This window comes from Falco rusticolus, chromosome 1 (genome assembly GCF_015220075.1).
Source record: "Falco rusticolus isolate bFalRus1 chromosome 1, bFalRus1.pri, whole genome shotgun sequence".
NCBI classification, from domain to species: Eukaryota; Metazoa; Chordata; class Aves; order Falconiformes; family Falconidae; genus Falco; species Falco rusticolus.
In genome coordinates this window covers 19,511,839-19,529,658 of record NC_051187.1, presented here as the reverse complement: position 1 = coordinate 19,529,658, position 17,820 = coordinate 19,511,839, and the positions used below count along the sequence as shown (strand labels likewise).

The 17,820-nt window shown below is 43.6% G+C and overlaps 1 protein-coding gene across 10 annotated transcripts in view; it reads right to left on the bottom strand.

The window, feature by feature from the left end:
- FAM222B (family with sequence similarity 222 member B) overlaps window positions 1-17,820 on the bottom strand; it is a 38,825-nt gene that overhangs the window by 7,223 nt on the left and 13,782 nt on the right. For 2 of the 10 annotated variants that reach the window (XR_005101924.1, XM_037373744.1), the window contains exon 1: window positions 14,567-16,180. The exons of 1 other annotated variant lie outside the window; for it this stretch is intronic. Coding sequence is in view for 6 of the 9 variants with exons in the window: in XM_037373744.1 (XP_037229641.1) it covers window positions 14,567-14,657 (91 nt within the window). In the remaining 3 variants the exon portion in view is untranslated. Of the gene's footprint in view, window positions 1-4,692; window positions 4,821-7,108; window positions 9,264-9,322; window positions 14,420-14,566; window positions 16,181-16,208; window positions 16,532-17,820 lie in introns of those variants that run through there. 7 more of the 10 variants (XM_037373776.1, XM_037373795.1, XM_037373767.1 and 4 more) reach the window with 7 other exon arrangements.

Here is a 17,820-nt window from a genome sequence, read left to right as displayed (position 1 = left end):
AGCTGAGCTGTTCCCCTACCACAGCTCTGCTGCTTAACTCCTATGGGACGATTTTATCATCTTCAAATAACGGCCTGCAGCTCTGACAACCTGATTTTGCTTTTGCTTGACCCACACACTTCCCACTGCCCCAACAGTTTACTGGAAAAAAACCTACCCATCCTTTTTGCTAAAATTTTCAGCAGCCCCATGCCATCTGCTGCTAGGGAACACCGCAGCTAGCTCCTCTGGAGCCCAGGAGCCCCCCAGCCCCACATCTGGCCCCCTGACCCAAGGAAATCTAATGCTCCCAGGCAAACAGCCCTTCTTGAAAACCCACCTCTGATTCTTTTAAGCAAATTGTCTCCAAAAGACTCCTGAACACAAGAGTACCACCCATCTCTCTCCCTTTGCATTCTGAAGCTTCCAGTTTTCACAGGTGAGGGAGAGCAGCATGGCTATAAGAGCACTCACTGTCCAAAAGTAAGGGTAAGAAAACAGAAAACAGGATGGATACCAAAGAAAAGATAATTATAGAAATATTAAAAATACCTTTTGTGAAATCAGAAGCTTTGCAAGCAGGTTGTCTTGCATCTCTGGCACAGCACAGGTTACACTCTTACTCTCTGTGCTGTCCAAACACTGGCACATACCACCCTTACTCTTAATTAGAGGAAATGCTCATTTTATATTAACCCGAACACCCTCTCTGTATCCCTGGACCTGCTGCTGCAGGCCGGTGGTTTAGATCTGCCCTTTTGAGCAAGCCGCCATGCTCCTAGTGGAGAGAAGAGCCTCCAAATGGCATCTGCCAGGACCACCTTGCCTCAACAGCCAAGGCCTTCACGAACTCCCAGCCTTTATTTCCAGCATTGCCCATGCTCGTTAAGTTCTGTTTCTTCCCCAAGAGATGACCCTTGCAACTCACCATGAATCAGAGAAGAACCATCAACAATGGACAAAGGCACCCACACGTGTCTGTATTATGGTTTATGTTATACCTACGGCCGGTGCTACATAAAGCTTTTGTTTTCATACAGAAAATTAAGTAGATACTTGAAGACACCCTTACCATCAAAATTCCCCAGCCTGGTTTATATTTATATAGGCAAATCAGCACATTAGGTGGTAAATAAAAGCACTGAACAGATACACTACATATTCTTTGACCCAAGCATCTATTTTTCCATTACATGGGAACCGCAATGGAAGCTTTTAGAAAGCAGCTAAACCATCAATGTTTGAACAGGCTGCCCTATCAGTTACAACACATCTGTAATCCCAAACCTGGAAGAACTCCTTCCTCCGAGAGAAAATAACCCCTCAGTTCAACTTAAATGATGCACCAACATCAAGTTTGCCATCCTAGCAAATGGCAAACCATCTTTTAAATCCCTTGGACAGGATCTTCTGAAACCAACGACCATGTCAAACAGCGCCCGTTTTGCGTACAGCTAAGATTATGTTCCTTTTACTATGGACCAACTCAGCCATTCTACTTACACCTGAAGGTGATGTATATCTGTGCGCCCCAACATGCTGCTTAAAATGCGCTTTGCTAGTAGTTCTATAGCCAAGATTCAACAACTGTAATAATTAAGGCAGCAAAAAAATTAGGAGAAAGGAGAAATGCATTACAGGGCCAGCAAGAATCTGAATATCCCATGCAAATTTCCTACAAACCAGTAAAGAACAATTAGGTCTGGTAATTAAGTGAATGGAAAACCAGCTGGAATAGACTAAAAGAACAGGCTGGTATTAGAACACGCTCATCATTCACGTGCAAGTGCAAGAATTCTCAATCAGGCCATAAAATGATGAGGCGGATGGCAGATGAACAAACTACATTAAGAAAACAATGGGATGGGCTCCACAGAGCTACCTAATGGCAAACGCAAGGCAGAATACTTTTGTTGAAAAGTAATTACTTCATGTTTACTATAAGGTAAAGTCGTGCATATGAGCAGTTACCCCAATAAATCGGTGAGCTGCAAGTTCACACTCCTGCTAATCCCATGGCAATAGATTCATCTGGTCACATTCCTGTGCGAGTCTCACTGCTGGAGCTAATTTTGTCATGAAATGAGATATATTTCTCTGCCTCACCTCAGCACTGATGTAACATCTTTTAAGTACATTAAGGCTTTAAAACCCACTGCTTTTAAAACTGCCTACAGTTAAATTTTCATTAACATGAAACAAAATACAAAAAAGCCTTCAGGATTCCTACCCTAATGAGAACATCCACACCGGGACAAGTGGAAAACAGCTGTGCCCACCTTCTGCATAAAAATCTCAATTGCAGCAGTTTCTCTACAGGCTTTGCAGAGACAGCCCTCATCCCTAGAAAGGACTCGATTTAGCTGATGACCCCATATTCAGTCCAAAGCTGCTCTTCTCTCTTTTGGTCCCCTGGCCCGACTCTCCAAAAAGCACCTTTCACCTTGATGTTGTACCACTGTCACACAAAATCACCCTTTTTCTCCCAGACCTCGTGGCACTGCCGCTATGTCCAAGAGCGGCTGCAATGCTGCCCAGTCTTGCCTCAAGTACACTGACTGACTGGTCAGGGTTATACTGGAATCTGGGAGAAAAGAGAGAATATCAATATGGAGTCAGTGAGAAATTCCCTGTGTAGATAAGGATGACTTTCAACGTTAGCCTTTCCTGCGATGCAGGCTGGAATTCAAAGAAAAACACTGAAATTGGAAGTCCTGTAGTGATTGGTTTCTAAAGGAAAAAAATACGTGCATATGAATCTACAAAACTCCCACTGCACAGACCGCCTTTAAGAAAAAAGCCTTTTATTTGAAAGTGAATAAGGGGGGAAAAAAGATAATTGAGCTAAATGTGGATTTTTAAGCGTTAATAGAAAGTCTGATCCAGAAAACTACACTTAAAAATTATTAATACAAACACTGTAAGTCTGAATAAAGGTTATCATGTGGAGTTCTGTGCCTTTTACAAAAGCAACAGCACTATTATTAAAGCCCGCTTCCAACCCCCCATCAAAAGTCACAAGTCACCGTTCATTAAAAATGCTCATTAACTCAGCTTTCCTTTGGCCAGGGGCTAGACTACTTGTGCATATACAGTACGGAGAGAAATGCACCAATTAATCTTACACACATCTGCAGCAGGGGTGAGCAAGGTCTGTACGAGCAGTTTCATTTTCCGTATAAATCAGAACAAACTGGAACAGCTGAGCATTACCACTGCCAGCCAGTGCCTGCCAGCTACTTTATGTCCTAAATTCTTTTAAATGCAGTCCCCGAAGCTCTTCACTAAGCAGGATACGGCAATGCTTTCAGCACCGGGATAAGCAGTTCTCAGAAACAGAATCGGGTACCACCAGGTTAAGAAACTGCCCACATACCAGCACGTTGCCTTGTAAACGTGTAATTAGCAAATACCTGATTTGTGCACAGCTACCCTCACGTGAACCTCAATAATTTGCTTTCAGAACTAAGCTTTCTGATCCACTGTAAAAATTTTCACGTAATGCCAAGGACCTAGGCACGTTCTCACCACAACAGCATGTTTCAGTCAGCAAAGCTCAAACTCGTAATGGGAAAGAGAAAGGAGGAGAATGCCCAGTTTCATGCCATCTAAGGAAGTCCTTTTGTGAGTAAAGATTTTTACTACCGCTGAAAGTGTCATTACAATTACCAAGCCCGTGGAGTCAGCGTAAATGCTATGTAAGTGCTGCGGGAGTGCACACGTGTGTACGTGAACAGTGTCATTCACTTCTGGCAGGACCAGGACTCTTGAGCTCGTCGCCCTTAATTGCAAAATTACCTTGACTATTTTCAGTAGCATCACAAGCCTTAACATATTAATTTAGCTACAAGTGGACTGTAAATGACTTGGTCTTAAAGAGCAACAAGTTCGTCAGCGAACTGAGGGTACAGACATCTCCCAATGCACATTTCAAATACAAGAGACAGGTCACAGCCCTAAGAACCAAGTACATTGATCTTACATAGAAACCTTGGTATTTCTGAAATTTCAGCTGAACAATCAATGTGCAACTTCAGTGATAAAGAGAGACAGTAAGATTTAAAAAAATCTCTAGCCAGTAAACATTCCCAAATATAAGTTGTTCTTAAAAAAAAAAAAAGAACAGACTGAAGTTATCAAAAAAGAATTACCAGGGTACTCTGCAGACGTATTTTCAGAGGCACCAAAGAGACATCAGAAAGAAGACGGAAACTTTGAACATTAGTAAATTTGGCTAGATCACTAATATTTGCAGTATATGCCCCAGGTATGTAGAACAACAGAGCTGCTGACCTCAAAAGGTTTGTATTAGCCTGATCCAACTGTTATTGATGCCTAGGAGTAATTAAACGAATGGAAGTGAAAAGGAGTTGGGAAAAAGTTGCATTAAGAAGCAAGTCAGCTGGCACACTTTTAGCACAAAATGTTTTCAGCAGAGAGGCACGAACCTCATAGAAACCTCACTTGCGTTTCATCTTGCTGTGGTTAAAATTAACCTTTATAAAGCCAGGAAAGGGGGAGAGCTTGCTGCACGCACGTGAACCTCCACAGCGATTTCTCAGAGCCATTATCGATGCACGCCTTGAAGGCACAACAAAAGAAAAGACTCTAACATTAAATAGTTTTTCCACTGTATCCTAAATGTTTATGTCACAGCTGTACCAGAGCCAGATTTAACAGTTAACCACATCCTGCAGACAAAACGTCACTCACATTTCTGAAGTCCAGTGTTCATCTGCGTGTAAGAAAGAAGCTGAAAGGAGAGGTCACCTGGTCCTGGCAGACAGGCCAGCATGGCAGACAGGCACTAACACAACATGGGGCATTCACTCCTCTGCACACTGCAACAACAGAGAGACAATTCAAAGTTATAATACAAGGAGGAACAGAGAAAAGAAAGCGGCAAAGAGCCATCCCTGGGTGATGGCCTGACCAAACGCAGATGCGCAACCGCTGCTCTGGCCCTTACTGCATCTCTTAATGGCAACGGAAATTCTGCAAGAAGTGGGTCATCTGCAGGGTTAAAACTAAAATAGCTGTCTCGCTCTCCTCTGCTGCTCGACACACAGAGAATAATCCATAACTCCATCCTCAAATTTCAAAGGTGGTTGTTACGAATGGTAAAGAAACCACCATAATTCATTTTACTATATATTGAAATGCGCTGGCTATCTACCACGTATAGCCAAAGCAAGTCCTCTAGAGAAATCCTGTCAACTGCTCTTTTACATTTAATAAAAAGGCACGGCATGCATAAATTGAAGGCAAAGTATGCAGCGCTCTGCCTTGTGGCAAGATTAAGCTGCATGCTACAGCTTGTAATTTCTGTGGTCCATTAGGCTGAAAGATGAATGGCTACAACTTCCTTCGTTTCAGAGGAGACCGGCTAACCTGCGCAGCTCTGGGTCAGACAAACAGCAAGACGTGCCTTCTGCACAAAGGAGCTGCAGAGGTGCCACCATTCTCTACTGCAGAGGTGCAGCATTTAGAAAAATCAAACCTCACAATGAATGCCCAGAGCACTAAAGCTCTTTATATATAAACACCGCACAGCTACCCTCAAATCCCGTCATCGGCACACAACGTGGGGGTTCCTGGCACACAAAACTAACTCGGGCTCAAAGCCCCCCAGTGCTACTAGAATTATGGAGAAATTTCAGTTGGCATAAGGTCTCTAGAGGCCACCTGGTCCAAGACCCTGCCCAAACCCCCCCTGTTGCAGGTACCGGGGCAAGCTGCAGCCAGCCACGACCACTTTAGAAAGCTCTGGGAAATGGGACGGCTGAGCCAAGCTGGAAAAATTGGTTGACTTCTCCTTGCCCAGATCTCCACAAGCATCGGTGCTGCTGTACAGGGAGTGATTTTGCCAAAACACTTAAGAAGTAGCTAGAAAATCCTTGGTGCTTGTTAAATGACCCTCAAAAGATGGAAAGAGTTGAAGGCTTCCAAAGTTATAGGCTGATTTAATTTCAGTCATTGTTTCACAAATCCCAATTAAAACAACTGGGGAGGCATTCAAAGATCAAAAGAGGTGAAGCAGAAAGCTCACAACTGACACGAAAAGCCACGGCTGCAGAAACCCCGCTGAGGCCACTTCTGAAAGAGCTTCACTGCCGAGGGCCGCAGGAACAACGTGAAGCCTTTGGATGACACCCAGCGCAGCAATATCAACCCTGCGTCCTGGACAGCACCACCGCCTTCATGCTCCAGAAAGCTCCAAAAGCAGATTTCTCTGCAGGGACGTTTTAAAGACTTTAATTTGAAACCTAACCTCAGACCACCATCACAAGTCAGACCGCCCAAGGAATACTTGCACCGATACAGCGAACAGCATGGACTTAAAGCTTTCCAGTAGCACAGCAATTACTCACTGTGTAGAATTCATTAGCTCCCTGTTTATATGCATCTCCATGGTTCAACACGCAAAGGCTGATTAAACTAACGGCCAAGAAATCTCATACGAATATTAATTTACAAAAATTGTGCATCTTCACCGTGCGAGCGCTCTCAAAAGCTGACAGTGTTGCTGAGAAAGCCTGTTGGGTGCCACTGTGACTAACAAAAATAGTTTGGGGCACTGAATGTCTGCTTGACAACTCCATGCCATTGCCCATTCACCCTACCCACTCAGAGTAATAGCAACTCGGTGCTGTGAGAAAACAAACACACAACCTCACCAAGATGCAGGGCCAACAGACAATCATCAACAGGACAAGTTTATGTCATTCTCCCTTTCATTCCGAGAAGATAGTAACAATCTACACTACCAGAGGTCCAAGATACATAGTTGTAAAACCTTGTGAAATAAATCTAAACCCAGATTTTCTTCTCGCCCTCTGTAGGAGGTGGAGTTCTTGGAGTCTTTCAGGTGGTGTTCAGAAATGATGACTGAAGACCTGTCACATCCACAACTTAAAGGAACTGCTTTAGGAGGTGAAAAGTTGCTTGACCTTTATAGAAAAGATTCATTCGTGACTATAAGCATGCAAAGTTCAGTGAAACTCTGCAAACAGCCTGTGGGCAGCAGCTTCTTGTCCCAAATCATGCCCAGCAAGACCAAAAAGGCAAAACAAGAATCCAGCTCCTTTTAATCAGAAGACAAAACCACAGTGAGTTGCCAGAGCTTTACCTGAGTAAGCAACAGAAACGTTCACAGTCAGCAAGAAAAAACAGTAATTGTATTTTCCTTTTTTCCTCATTTCATCAACTTCAGAAGACTGGCAAAAAACAAGACCTATTTTTCAGTGAAAAGCAGACAAACAAAATTAAAGAGTCTTCACTGCAGTCAGAAAACCATGAGATCACACCATTCCCACACTCGCCTAAGCATCTACCTTTTACTCCAGTAACGTCTGACACCAGCCCAGGCCTGCATAACCAAAGGAGCTCGGTGTCTAAAACATTACTTAACCGATGGCAAGTTTGTGTGCAGCCCCAAAAGAGACAAAAGTGCTCTGCAGCACAGCACTGTGCTCAGTGTGCTCTTGGACAGCCCAAGGAGCAGTTCCGACAGCAAGATAGGCACAGGGGTTTGCTCACCTGCTCCGTCATTAACGCTCATTATAGCCTGAACGCTGTGACTCTCTGAGTAAGCCTCTTGCCGAAGTGCCACGGAGGGGCTCTGTGCCACGCACGCAGCAATAAACAGGATAATGGCACATTAGGAAAGAGAACAAGTGATTAAGAGTGGTCGCAGTGTTCAATTCAGAATAGCCAGGCTTCTGTGATAAGACAGCATCATTTCCTTGAAGGTCAAAACATGTATTTACAGAAGCTTTAGCTCCAATACAGAGAGTAATGTTTTAGACAGGGCTATAAAGGCAACTTGTTCCCGCAGGCAGATAATCATTTTAGGCAATGTCAAAGGTTCATAAAAGACTGGGGTAGTAATACAATAATTCTAAAGGAAATACTGGACTTACAAAAATCATTTTCAGTAGAAGCGTAAAATCATTCTTTTAGCTTGATTTGCAATAACCAAATTGATGCCATCTAGGTCACTGCTGAGCATTAAAAAAAGAAATTCAGACTTATAGAGAAGTGCTGACCGTAACTCCATTGCTGAATTTTGTATTATAATTAAAAACATGCTTCAATTTCTGATCTCTATGAAATTAATAGTTTTTCAGAATCGAGATCTAAATATCTGAAAACAAAAGCATTTGAATTATCTTTACCAACAAGCCCGTTCACTTTTTTATTAGATGAACATTTATTCCCTTTGAGATACTCGGCACCTGAGTAGCACTTTCTGACCTGACTCTGCTCCAGCACGACCTAGCGCAGACAACTCCAATATACCACCCCCAGCTAAAACGAAGTGAAATCCCGCACGGACTGTACTTGGGATTGAGGTGAGCATCAATGGCCATCTCAAACTGCTGTTAAGCACAGTCTCAGGTCGGCAGCGCAGGGTCCTGACACAAAGGCCCATCATCCCCCTCCTGTGCTCGGCTTTATTGCTTGTAATTAGTCCAGAGCAGGAGATAAACCAAACTTGGCACGTCAAGGCTTCTCACTAGCAGGCTTGGCTCCACGGTGGCAACTTGTGTGGGCACCAGCACCTGCAAAGCTCCCCAAGGGCTGCTGCCCCAGCCCCTTCGAGGATGGGTGGCGTGTTACTGGGGGAACTGGAACGGAGACAGCAAATTAAGGAACTGAGGGGTGTTTGCGCCGCACCAGGCTCAATAACTCACCTAAACCAGTCAGCTGTAAACTGGAGGGCAAGCTGACCCAAAGCCAAAGTAGGTTTTGGCATCCAGCAATGGAGAGCAACTGTGAAACTCCTACCTGTAAAGTTTTTAAATTGCATTTTAAACTGATTCTGCATACGGCCAAACACAGCATAAAAAGCTATGTACTGAAAATATATATAAAAAGATAAAAGTGAATTTCTAGAGGAAAACAATGATTAGATTGGGATAAATAAATAAACCTCTTTGAAGTGATTTTAATCTAATGCAGCTGCAGGATATAATCTTGACAGCACAGGTCCTGCAGGACACTCTATGAAATAGTTCACAGGTTTAGACAAGATCAGGTTATTTTTTTTTCTCCTAAGATTTATTAATATTTAAATCAAAACAGATTAAGTTTAAGATAAATATGCAGTGCTTGGGATTTGGGGGTAACTGTCACACCCCCACAATGACTGTTAAGTTCAGCCTTACCTGTGCATCAGGTTGGTTTTTCGGTCCAGGCAGCACAGCGTCCACTGCACTGATTTTCAAAGTCAGTCCTGCCACCACCAAGGCTCACCAGGCAGGACTGGAGAACTCACCCCCACCCACTGCCCAGGGACACCCTCCCCGTAAAGCTAAGAATCAGTTCCAGTATAACTTACCATGATGCTGCTTTTCTGGACTAAAAAGATGTATTATTTTCTGGCTGATATTCAGTGTTTAGTACTGCCTCTGCCAGACCCAGTGCTCCTCAGGCCAGGGGGGGTACTTTTACACGGTAAAACCTAGATGTTAAGCAACTCAGTACTACCAGGAAATTTCTAATACTCTAACACAGCCTTATCATTATATAAACAGACCACATACGCAGAGTTATTGCCAAGTTTTAAATACGCCAGTCTCTGAAGCTCCCAAGAGGCCTTACAGGGTAAGCACACAAAGGAAACACTCCCCCCAGACCATCCCCGGCCAGTGAAATATAGGGAAACCGAGCTGGTTTAGACGAAAGCAAGCTGGTGAAGTCTAAAGTTAGGTTCCTGAAAGTAAACACACATGTTTGAAATTCCATGATTAACTGCGGGCTTGTTCACAAAGCCTGGGGCTGGGAGGAAGCAGGAGCATCCACCCACGCACAAAAGAAAAGCTCCAAACTATTCCAAGTTTCCAGCACCCTGGGGTCCCATAAGCCATGTGAGGGTTGTTAAGCGCTTGTGGCTGGCTGATACGCTTCGCTTCTCGTTATTTAAAAGGTAGCCCCGTGAAGTTCCATAACCGCTGGCGGGATTACGGCAACCCCCAAGCGCACGCGGCACAGTCTCTCCAAGTTCAGCATACAGATAAATGCTGCGAACAAAAACAAAAACTAACTGGGCTTGTGAAGTTTCTTCAGTACAAATGTCTGCAAGAGCGTGCCAGGAAACATAATTGAATCCGTGCCAATTTTCATGCTCCAAGGAAAACTCAGTGTCTCATTTACCCCCCGGCAGGCTGCTCAAGATTGAATGAGACTCATTCCTTTTCCCTCTCCCAAAGTAACCTAAAATCTAGGGGTTTCAAAAATCTGTATCAGCTGCAGTCACTTGAAGCCCTCTGCCAACCTCAGCGTTCAATACAATTCCTTCCAGCCAGCCATGGCTTGCTTGACAGTGTCCAGACTGATGGTGCAGGCTTCCTGCCTTTCTCCAGCCCTAAAACTCCGCTTTATTCTCGGGCATTACAAGAACGGCCTTTTCCCAGGACTGCTGAAGAGCCAGAGATAAATCTTACCGTTTCCTGGAACAAAATTACCAAACTAGCACTGAAATCATCACCGGCTGGTATCACATCCTCTTAATGTTTTATAAATGGAAAACTGCAAAATAACATGCAGCGAGGTAGTCTTTTGAAATGGCAATAAATCACAATAGCATCGAGTGTACTTGGGGATAAATAAATAGGGAGGCTGAACAATAGAAAGTCGCCTTTTGTAACAAGTGGCATGCGCTGTCAGCATCTGCCAGCACAGGACCTTTTGGCTTTCTGCATTCAGGTGGACCTTTCGTAGAGCCCTGCAACAGTTTCGAACAAAATCAATTTTTGCTTCTTGCAGTTTAATTAACTATGATTTCGCTTGTAAACCGTTTCACCTTTTAAGCTGACCTCCATTCATAATGTTACTCAGACAACAAAATTAAATAGTTTGGAGGGGGAAGGCAGAGAGAATTTAAATGTACGTGGGATGCTTCAGGAGAGGGGAGGCACCTGCTGCAGCACAGCTCTGCTCCTCTCCCCGAGCTGGGATGGCAATGCTCTACAAGGTAAGGAAATGAAGCAGCTTTGGGGTAACAGCACTTAAGTGGAAAATTGTGCATATCACACTCCTCATGCCCAAGGGCTACCACTAAAGGCTTCTAGGTAAGCAATTTGGAACAGGATGTAGTGCAGTAAAAAAAGCCAAGGCAGCGGCTCTCTGCTCCAGGCAGGCAGGTACTGCCACATGTGCCATCAGCTCCATCAAATTCACTCTTCAGATAAAGCAGCAGCAAGCTCAAGGTTATGATCGTAAGAGTTTAAAAAGCCTTTTTTCAGGTTGATCCCAAGAGATTATTTTAAAACACAGTAGTACGCATCTGCTGACGAGTAGAACAGTTGCCTTTAATTGTAAGATGGATTTTTACATACCTTCTGACCTTTCATCTAATTGAGGCCTAAAGAAGAGAAAAAGAGGAAAAGCTATACGTCACTTCAGTTATTAAAATCCATCAAGCTCAGACTTTAGCCCTGGGATAACCACAGCCAAAAAATTGACTTGCAAGTAATTATCACCGCTATCTGCAATAAAAGTTAATTGGACATAATTGAACCAAAGCCCTAATCTGAATGAAGCTGTTGCTGGCAAGAAGCCTGCTCCTGCCTGCACTTTGCAAATGAAACTGCTAGCAGTAAAATGGACAAATACAAGGCTGCTTTTACAGTCTGCCCACTGCAAATCACAGCGCAATTCTGCAAACAGCTCGTTAGCTGGGCCAAGATAAAGCCATTAAGAGGGCCTGTCCTCACCAAACACACTCTTCGACAACACCCAAACACTGCGACAGCATTTAGTTCCAAAAAAAAAGTTTCAGTTTTACTGACCTCTTAATTACATGGACTGAAACGTAAGATTCATGTCACGAGATGCTGGCTTCATCAGCCCCCAAACACTGTAAACACCAGTACAAATAATGTACTTTTTGAGCACGTAAAGATACCAACTCAAAAGGTTTTCAGTGCTGATAATTCACCACCTTCACGCAGTTCAATAGCCTTTCCTGTTGCAGGACCAGCTTCTTTCATCTCTACAGCGGAGCAGACAATTAGCTGCTTTCTGTGCTCAGCTCATGCAGGTGGCTGGGGGAAGGGAGCATTAAACTAAATTCCTGCTGATTCGTCCATTTATATTTTGCATTTTTGTTAACTAACAGACCAGAAAGCGGTCGTCATCCTCCATACCACTTCAGAACTTCCTTCCAATTTTAATTATTAACACTCTGTCCTTCACCAAAGCACTTAACAAACATTACTGAAGCCACATAACCACTCTGAAACAGGCAAAAATTGCACACAATTCCTTTTACAGTGGCTTAAGGTTTTTTGACCAGATTTATGTTAGAAGACTGGTCTCCTGATTATGGGCTAGCCTATGACGGAAGAGATCGAGGGAAGGATCTGGCTCACCACTGGTCCACGATGTAATTTTGGATGCAGCATTTAATCACCCAATGCCACAGTTGCTCCTTGTTAAGAGGACGGCAGTGTGTGACAGTTTTCTACCACTGAAGAAGACTTTGAAGATAAATGAAACTGTGCAGCATTCAATACTACCTTGACTTCTCGCATCAGGCTTACAAGGTCATGGTGCAGGCAGCCTCCCAGGAGAACTGGCAGCAGACCACCCTTCCCTGTATCGAGTGCCGTTTGCTTACCACCCCGCTCTGCATTTTCACAGCTCAGAACAGAACATCTTAGCTCAAGAAAGCGGCAACGGAGAACCAGTGACATCAATTCCCTTTCATGACCCAAATCAGTGGCTTACTTTACTTTGCTCAAAGCCCTCACCTCTTTTTAAGCCTATTTTTAGATTTAACTCCGTATTCTGCAATGTGGCAGGAGCTGACAGACAACACAGGCGTAAGTAGGTCTTGCCAGGTGTGGCAGGCCGCTTCTAAGGTGAAAAAAAGCTGTAGAAAAGACAAGTCGGGACGATTGTAGGGCCTGGCCAAAGCTTCAAAGGAGCATTTCTGGCTGTGCTTGAAACACATATGCTAGTGGTCAGTTATGAGACAGATGAGATACTACTTTTACCATGGGAATATATGCAAGAAATAGGAAAATCGACTTGCCTGAAGTCAAAAGCAATTTGTATAACTTTCTATCTGCTGCCTCTGAATTTTCACTACACTAAGGCATTCTGACCTTTAATTAGTTTTCTTTCTCCTTTTATATGGTAACTTCCAACTCCAAGCTTTTAATGCTGTATTGGTGGGAAACGGGAATAAAAGAACAGTCTGGGATGTATCTCAGTTACGCTTCACAATGCATAAATCCGCATGGTCATTTAGGAGAGGGAGCAAAGGATGCTACAGTTGAACTGCAGCAGTTAAGAGCAGAGGCCAGGTAAATACAGCGTTGTCTTCAAAACCTGCATTTGCCCAGGATATCAGGCTTACATTTGTATTTTCAAAATTCAAACCAGACTCCCTCCGTGTCACTGTAACATTCACAGAAGATACCATTTTCTTCAACAAGATACCAACAGGCGCAAACAAACATTCCTTCCTTCAAAGCATCCATTATCCTCAGGGGAAACTAAATCCACCTTCTTCCTACATGCTCAAGCAGCATCTCTAATATCACAGCAGCAGCTATAAAACACGGAACAAACTTACAGATACAAGTGTGCATGTTTTCATGTGAACACGATGGTATTAAGGTTAGCTGAGATGACTCCCATCCAAAGCCAACCCAGAACAGCCCAGCGACTCCCAAACTACAGGATGCTGCTAACACGTACCCCAATGGAGGCACCGTGCATTCCCACCAACAGACGTTCTCGATCCTCGTATGCAACTTCCTTCTGCCTTCAAGCGATAAGAAACCAAAATACACATTTACCCTTTTCCCATAATGGAGAGGCTGCAGTTATAACCTCAACAGCATCAGCAAGAACATGCACTGCGTCGGTGTTACGTGCAGCTTTCCTATGTGTTTGATGTCTGGGTAAAGCATGAGGTTGTAATTCTGGGCTTTCCTTTACCACAAAGGACATGCAAGAGCTGTGAGCTTCCTCATACCACTCTGCCAGAATTCCTGCCTCTTGACTTTCTTGCCTTCCTAGATCTGAAAAGGAAGCTTTTCTTTGGTACAGCAAACAGCTGCCTAGGCAAAGAGGAAAGGAAACATGAAATAGTTCCCTCTCTAGTGGCTGCTTCGCACAGATCACCATTATCGTTATCTTCTCTCATTCCACACTTACTCTATAAAAGCCCAGAATTAAAGCCTTAATCATGACTTACAGAAATCCTTGTGCTGCACATGACAGAAGGATGATGATATTTTAGAAGGAAAAACTGTTAGAAGTTACAGATTATGACAGTTCCCCGAATAGGAACGTAGCTGTCTTCCCCTGTTTATTACAAGCTGATTATTTCAAAAAACCACATTTTTTTCAGAGCTAACTTTGAACAAATTTTACCTCTATGCAACACACAACCAATAAACCAGACGTTTGTTAGGTATTGAAAAATATGCTTTCAGTCCTGTTTTAAAAATAGATTCACTTGAAAACGTGAAATATTTGCAAATAAGATGAGGCAGAATGAATTAGACTTCATAAAACCCAAAAAACTGAACTTGCATATTAAGAATAAAAATAAAAACTGACTCACTTGCGGACCAGGTGTGCTGGTGGTGTGTGAACGCAGGCAGGCTCATGGAGGGGATGGATTTCAGTGTGCATCGATTATGCATGTGTACCATTTTGACCTGTACAATTACACTGACAGTTGTTCAGTTTAGTATTTAGCTCTTGAATTAAGGTCCCACCTATGGTGAAATTTTAACAGCCCATTTACAAAGCAAGCAGAGAAATATACGGCAAATTTGTATTTAAGGTACAAAATTGGAGATCTCTAATTGTGCACAGTGCCAGGGCTTCCTGTCAGACCACAAACACACAGCTCTTAGATACTCATTTTACCATTTGTAAGGACAAGATAAGACCTTCTTCTCTAGTTGGAGATATTGTGCAGCCTACTGTAAAGACAAAAAACATTCCAAGAGCCTCAAAAAGAAGCTGCAACACAAGTACAAAACACTCACCAGTAGAAAATACAAGCCGTCAGGTGAATACCAAAGAACTGGACCAGGCACCAAGACAGCATTTTCCCATCAACCTGGGAAATGGTGCCCTGCTGGCTTGTCCTGACACAGACCTAGTGTCCTTACCAGTCTTGCATGAAGCTCAGAGGCCATCTCACAACAACTCAACAGAAGAAAGAACAAGAAATATATTCATCGTGAGTTACTGCAAAAATACTCTACCATTCTCAGGGCTTTCCTGAGAAGCATGAAAAGCAGCCAGTTGCACAGCTGGCAGTTCAAAACAGCCACAGGGAAAGCAACACAAGTGTGCAAGATGTTTTCAAAACCTCTGCATACCACAAGCGCCGGATTTTTGTCTGCAGACCTGATAAAATACTTCAGCACAACCTCACCTGATTCCTTCAGCTGCTGCCAGCACTTTTATCCAAAACTTACATTCACAAAAGATTTATTTTTTCACAGGAAGTTTTACTGACTACAGGTGAGCAGGAGATTTTTGTTTGCTTTTGTACATCCTTCCTCCTCTGCATGCCTTTCTTCTTTTAAAAAAAAAAACCATCACACACAGAGAGCAATAAACTGTATGGCCAGGACACAGAGGCAGTTGTAACTGTACTACAGTTTTGTAGGCAAAATTACAGTTTGCCTGCTAAACACAACCTGCGTGGGCAAGAAGGGAAAAAATACCACTACCACAGTCCGTACGACTGTAGCTCAACAGCCAACACAGCACAAACTGCCTGCATGAACACTGAGCTCCCAATAACCTGGGCTGTAGCCCCCCTGACCTCCACAGTGCCTCTCGTGCTGCAGACAGCACACCCCCTCTGAACACTCTGCAAGAGTCTGGTCAAGTCTGTATGTGAGACAGGTACCCAGGCACTCCCCAAAGTACCACTCGATTTTAATTTCCAGACCATTTGTCTTTCCAACCACAGAATTGCTACAGTCAACACATTCAAAAGGTAAATTTTTCTACCTTCAATTAACTGCATTAGTACTGTTTATAACTATGTGATTGATAAATGCTCTACAGAAGCTGTAATTAATGTATTTTTTCCTTGGAACACATGCTGAACCCCTTGGCGCTCAGACACTTAATGAAAAGCAATTTATCAACTTGCTTTGAATAGCTGAATCTGACTCCTTAATGCAGAGAAACACACTTTGCTTTAAGCACTGCTACTCTGAAAAAGTAATGCGTACCACAACATTATGAATGCCATCAGCCACGGTTCGGATTTTGATCAGGATGACAGCGACCAGAGCACTCATCTCGTTGAGAAACTGGGTATGATTTAGTACGGCTTAGCTGGGATCCTTTCCCCCGGGATGCAGTTGAGCAGATTTGCAGATGTGCTTTTCCAGGATGGAGGTCAGGAGCAGCTTTTCAGGACACCGGACAAAGTTCCAAATTCTCCTGTGCCTGCGTGGCTGGGAGCCTTCTCATCACTCCTCATGCCGAGTGGCACTGGCACGCTTGCCGGGAAGCGGCAGCTCAGTGTACTTCAGCCTGGACATGTGTTCAGCTGCTCACAAAGCAGACAAAAATAAAGTGCTTACAGAGTGAATGCTAATTTCTCAAACTGAGCATTGCTTTGTATAGTTGACATATGCAAAAAAAAAAAAGGTATTTAGAAGAAAAGGCTTGACATCACAGAAAATTTTACACTGGTATTAACTGCTGGGGTGATTAACCAGCCTTCAAAGCCGAAACTCACATTTCTGGGACTCTAGGCTAGAGATTTCCAATATAGAAATTGGTCTGTACTCCATGTGGCAGACTGAATGTAAGGATTACATATTTCCATTGCACATGTAAGTCTGTTTCCCATTCCTGCAGTGCCTTGCTCTCTTCCATTTGTCTTTTGATGCAGATAAAAGCCAACGCAGACTGCAACTGCTGATACACAGAAAGGCGCAAGAAACAGTGCACCTTTGGACTAAGGGGAAAAAAAGGACTCAGGTCCAGACTGCTAGAGCATGTCAAGAGATTGTCTTTGAAACTACAGAACTAGAAATGAAAGCGCTGTGTTTTTTATTTGATTTGATCAAAGTGACTAGAGGGGAGGGGGAGAAAGCACATCCTACAGATGCAGGCTAAAATTTAATGACTTCACACATAATGTGGGACCAGCTGATCCCATACAGACATAAATAAAGAGAGAAAACAAAGAGGTAAAGTCACTCTCGCTCTGAATACACTGCTTCCACAGATCGCTGCTTTAGGGTCTGCCAAAGAGCAACAGGAACCCATTTCAGAGCCAGAAAGACAGAGGAAGCACATACGCAGCACTCTCGCCACGGGCACACGTTTTCAGTCTCTAGCGAAGAGTAGAGGAGCGAGCTCCTGTCAAACCAGAGAAAACATCCTCCAAATGTAATGGCTATTTGAATAAATAACCAATTACTCCCTGTGTGACACCGTTACACCAACCTGACTGCGGGATACCGGCAAACTGTGGCAATCTTCCGGAGGAGGGCTTTGTGCTAGCTGCGAAGGGACGAGACCATAATTCTCCTCAAACGAAGCATCTGCTCCGATACACATTCAGCACTGGGAGAACGAGGCTTTGCAGAAGTACAAATTGCACTACAGGTAGCAGCCTTCCAGATCCCAAATAGCAGCACAGAAGAAACAGGTACCTATCGCTGCCACGCTCACTAAGAGAAAGGATTTCAAGTACCTGCTGGATAGCCTGTGCGCTCGTGGAAATTTCTAACTGCAGAAGGTGAACCATTTAGATTGCTTCCAGGATAAAATGATCTAGGCCTTTGCCTTTCACTAAAAATTAAGCAGAAGTCATTTTAAAGAGCG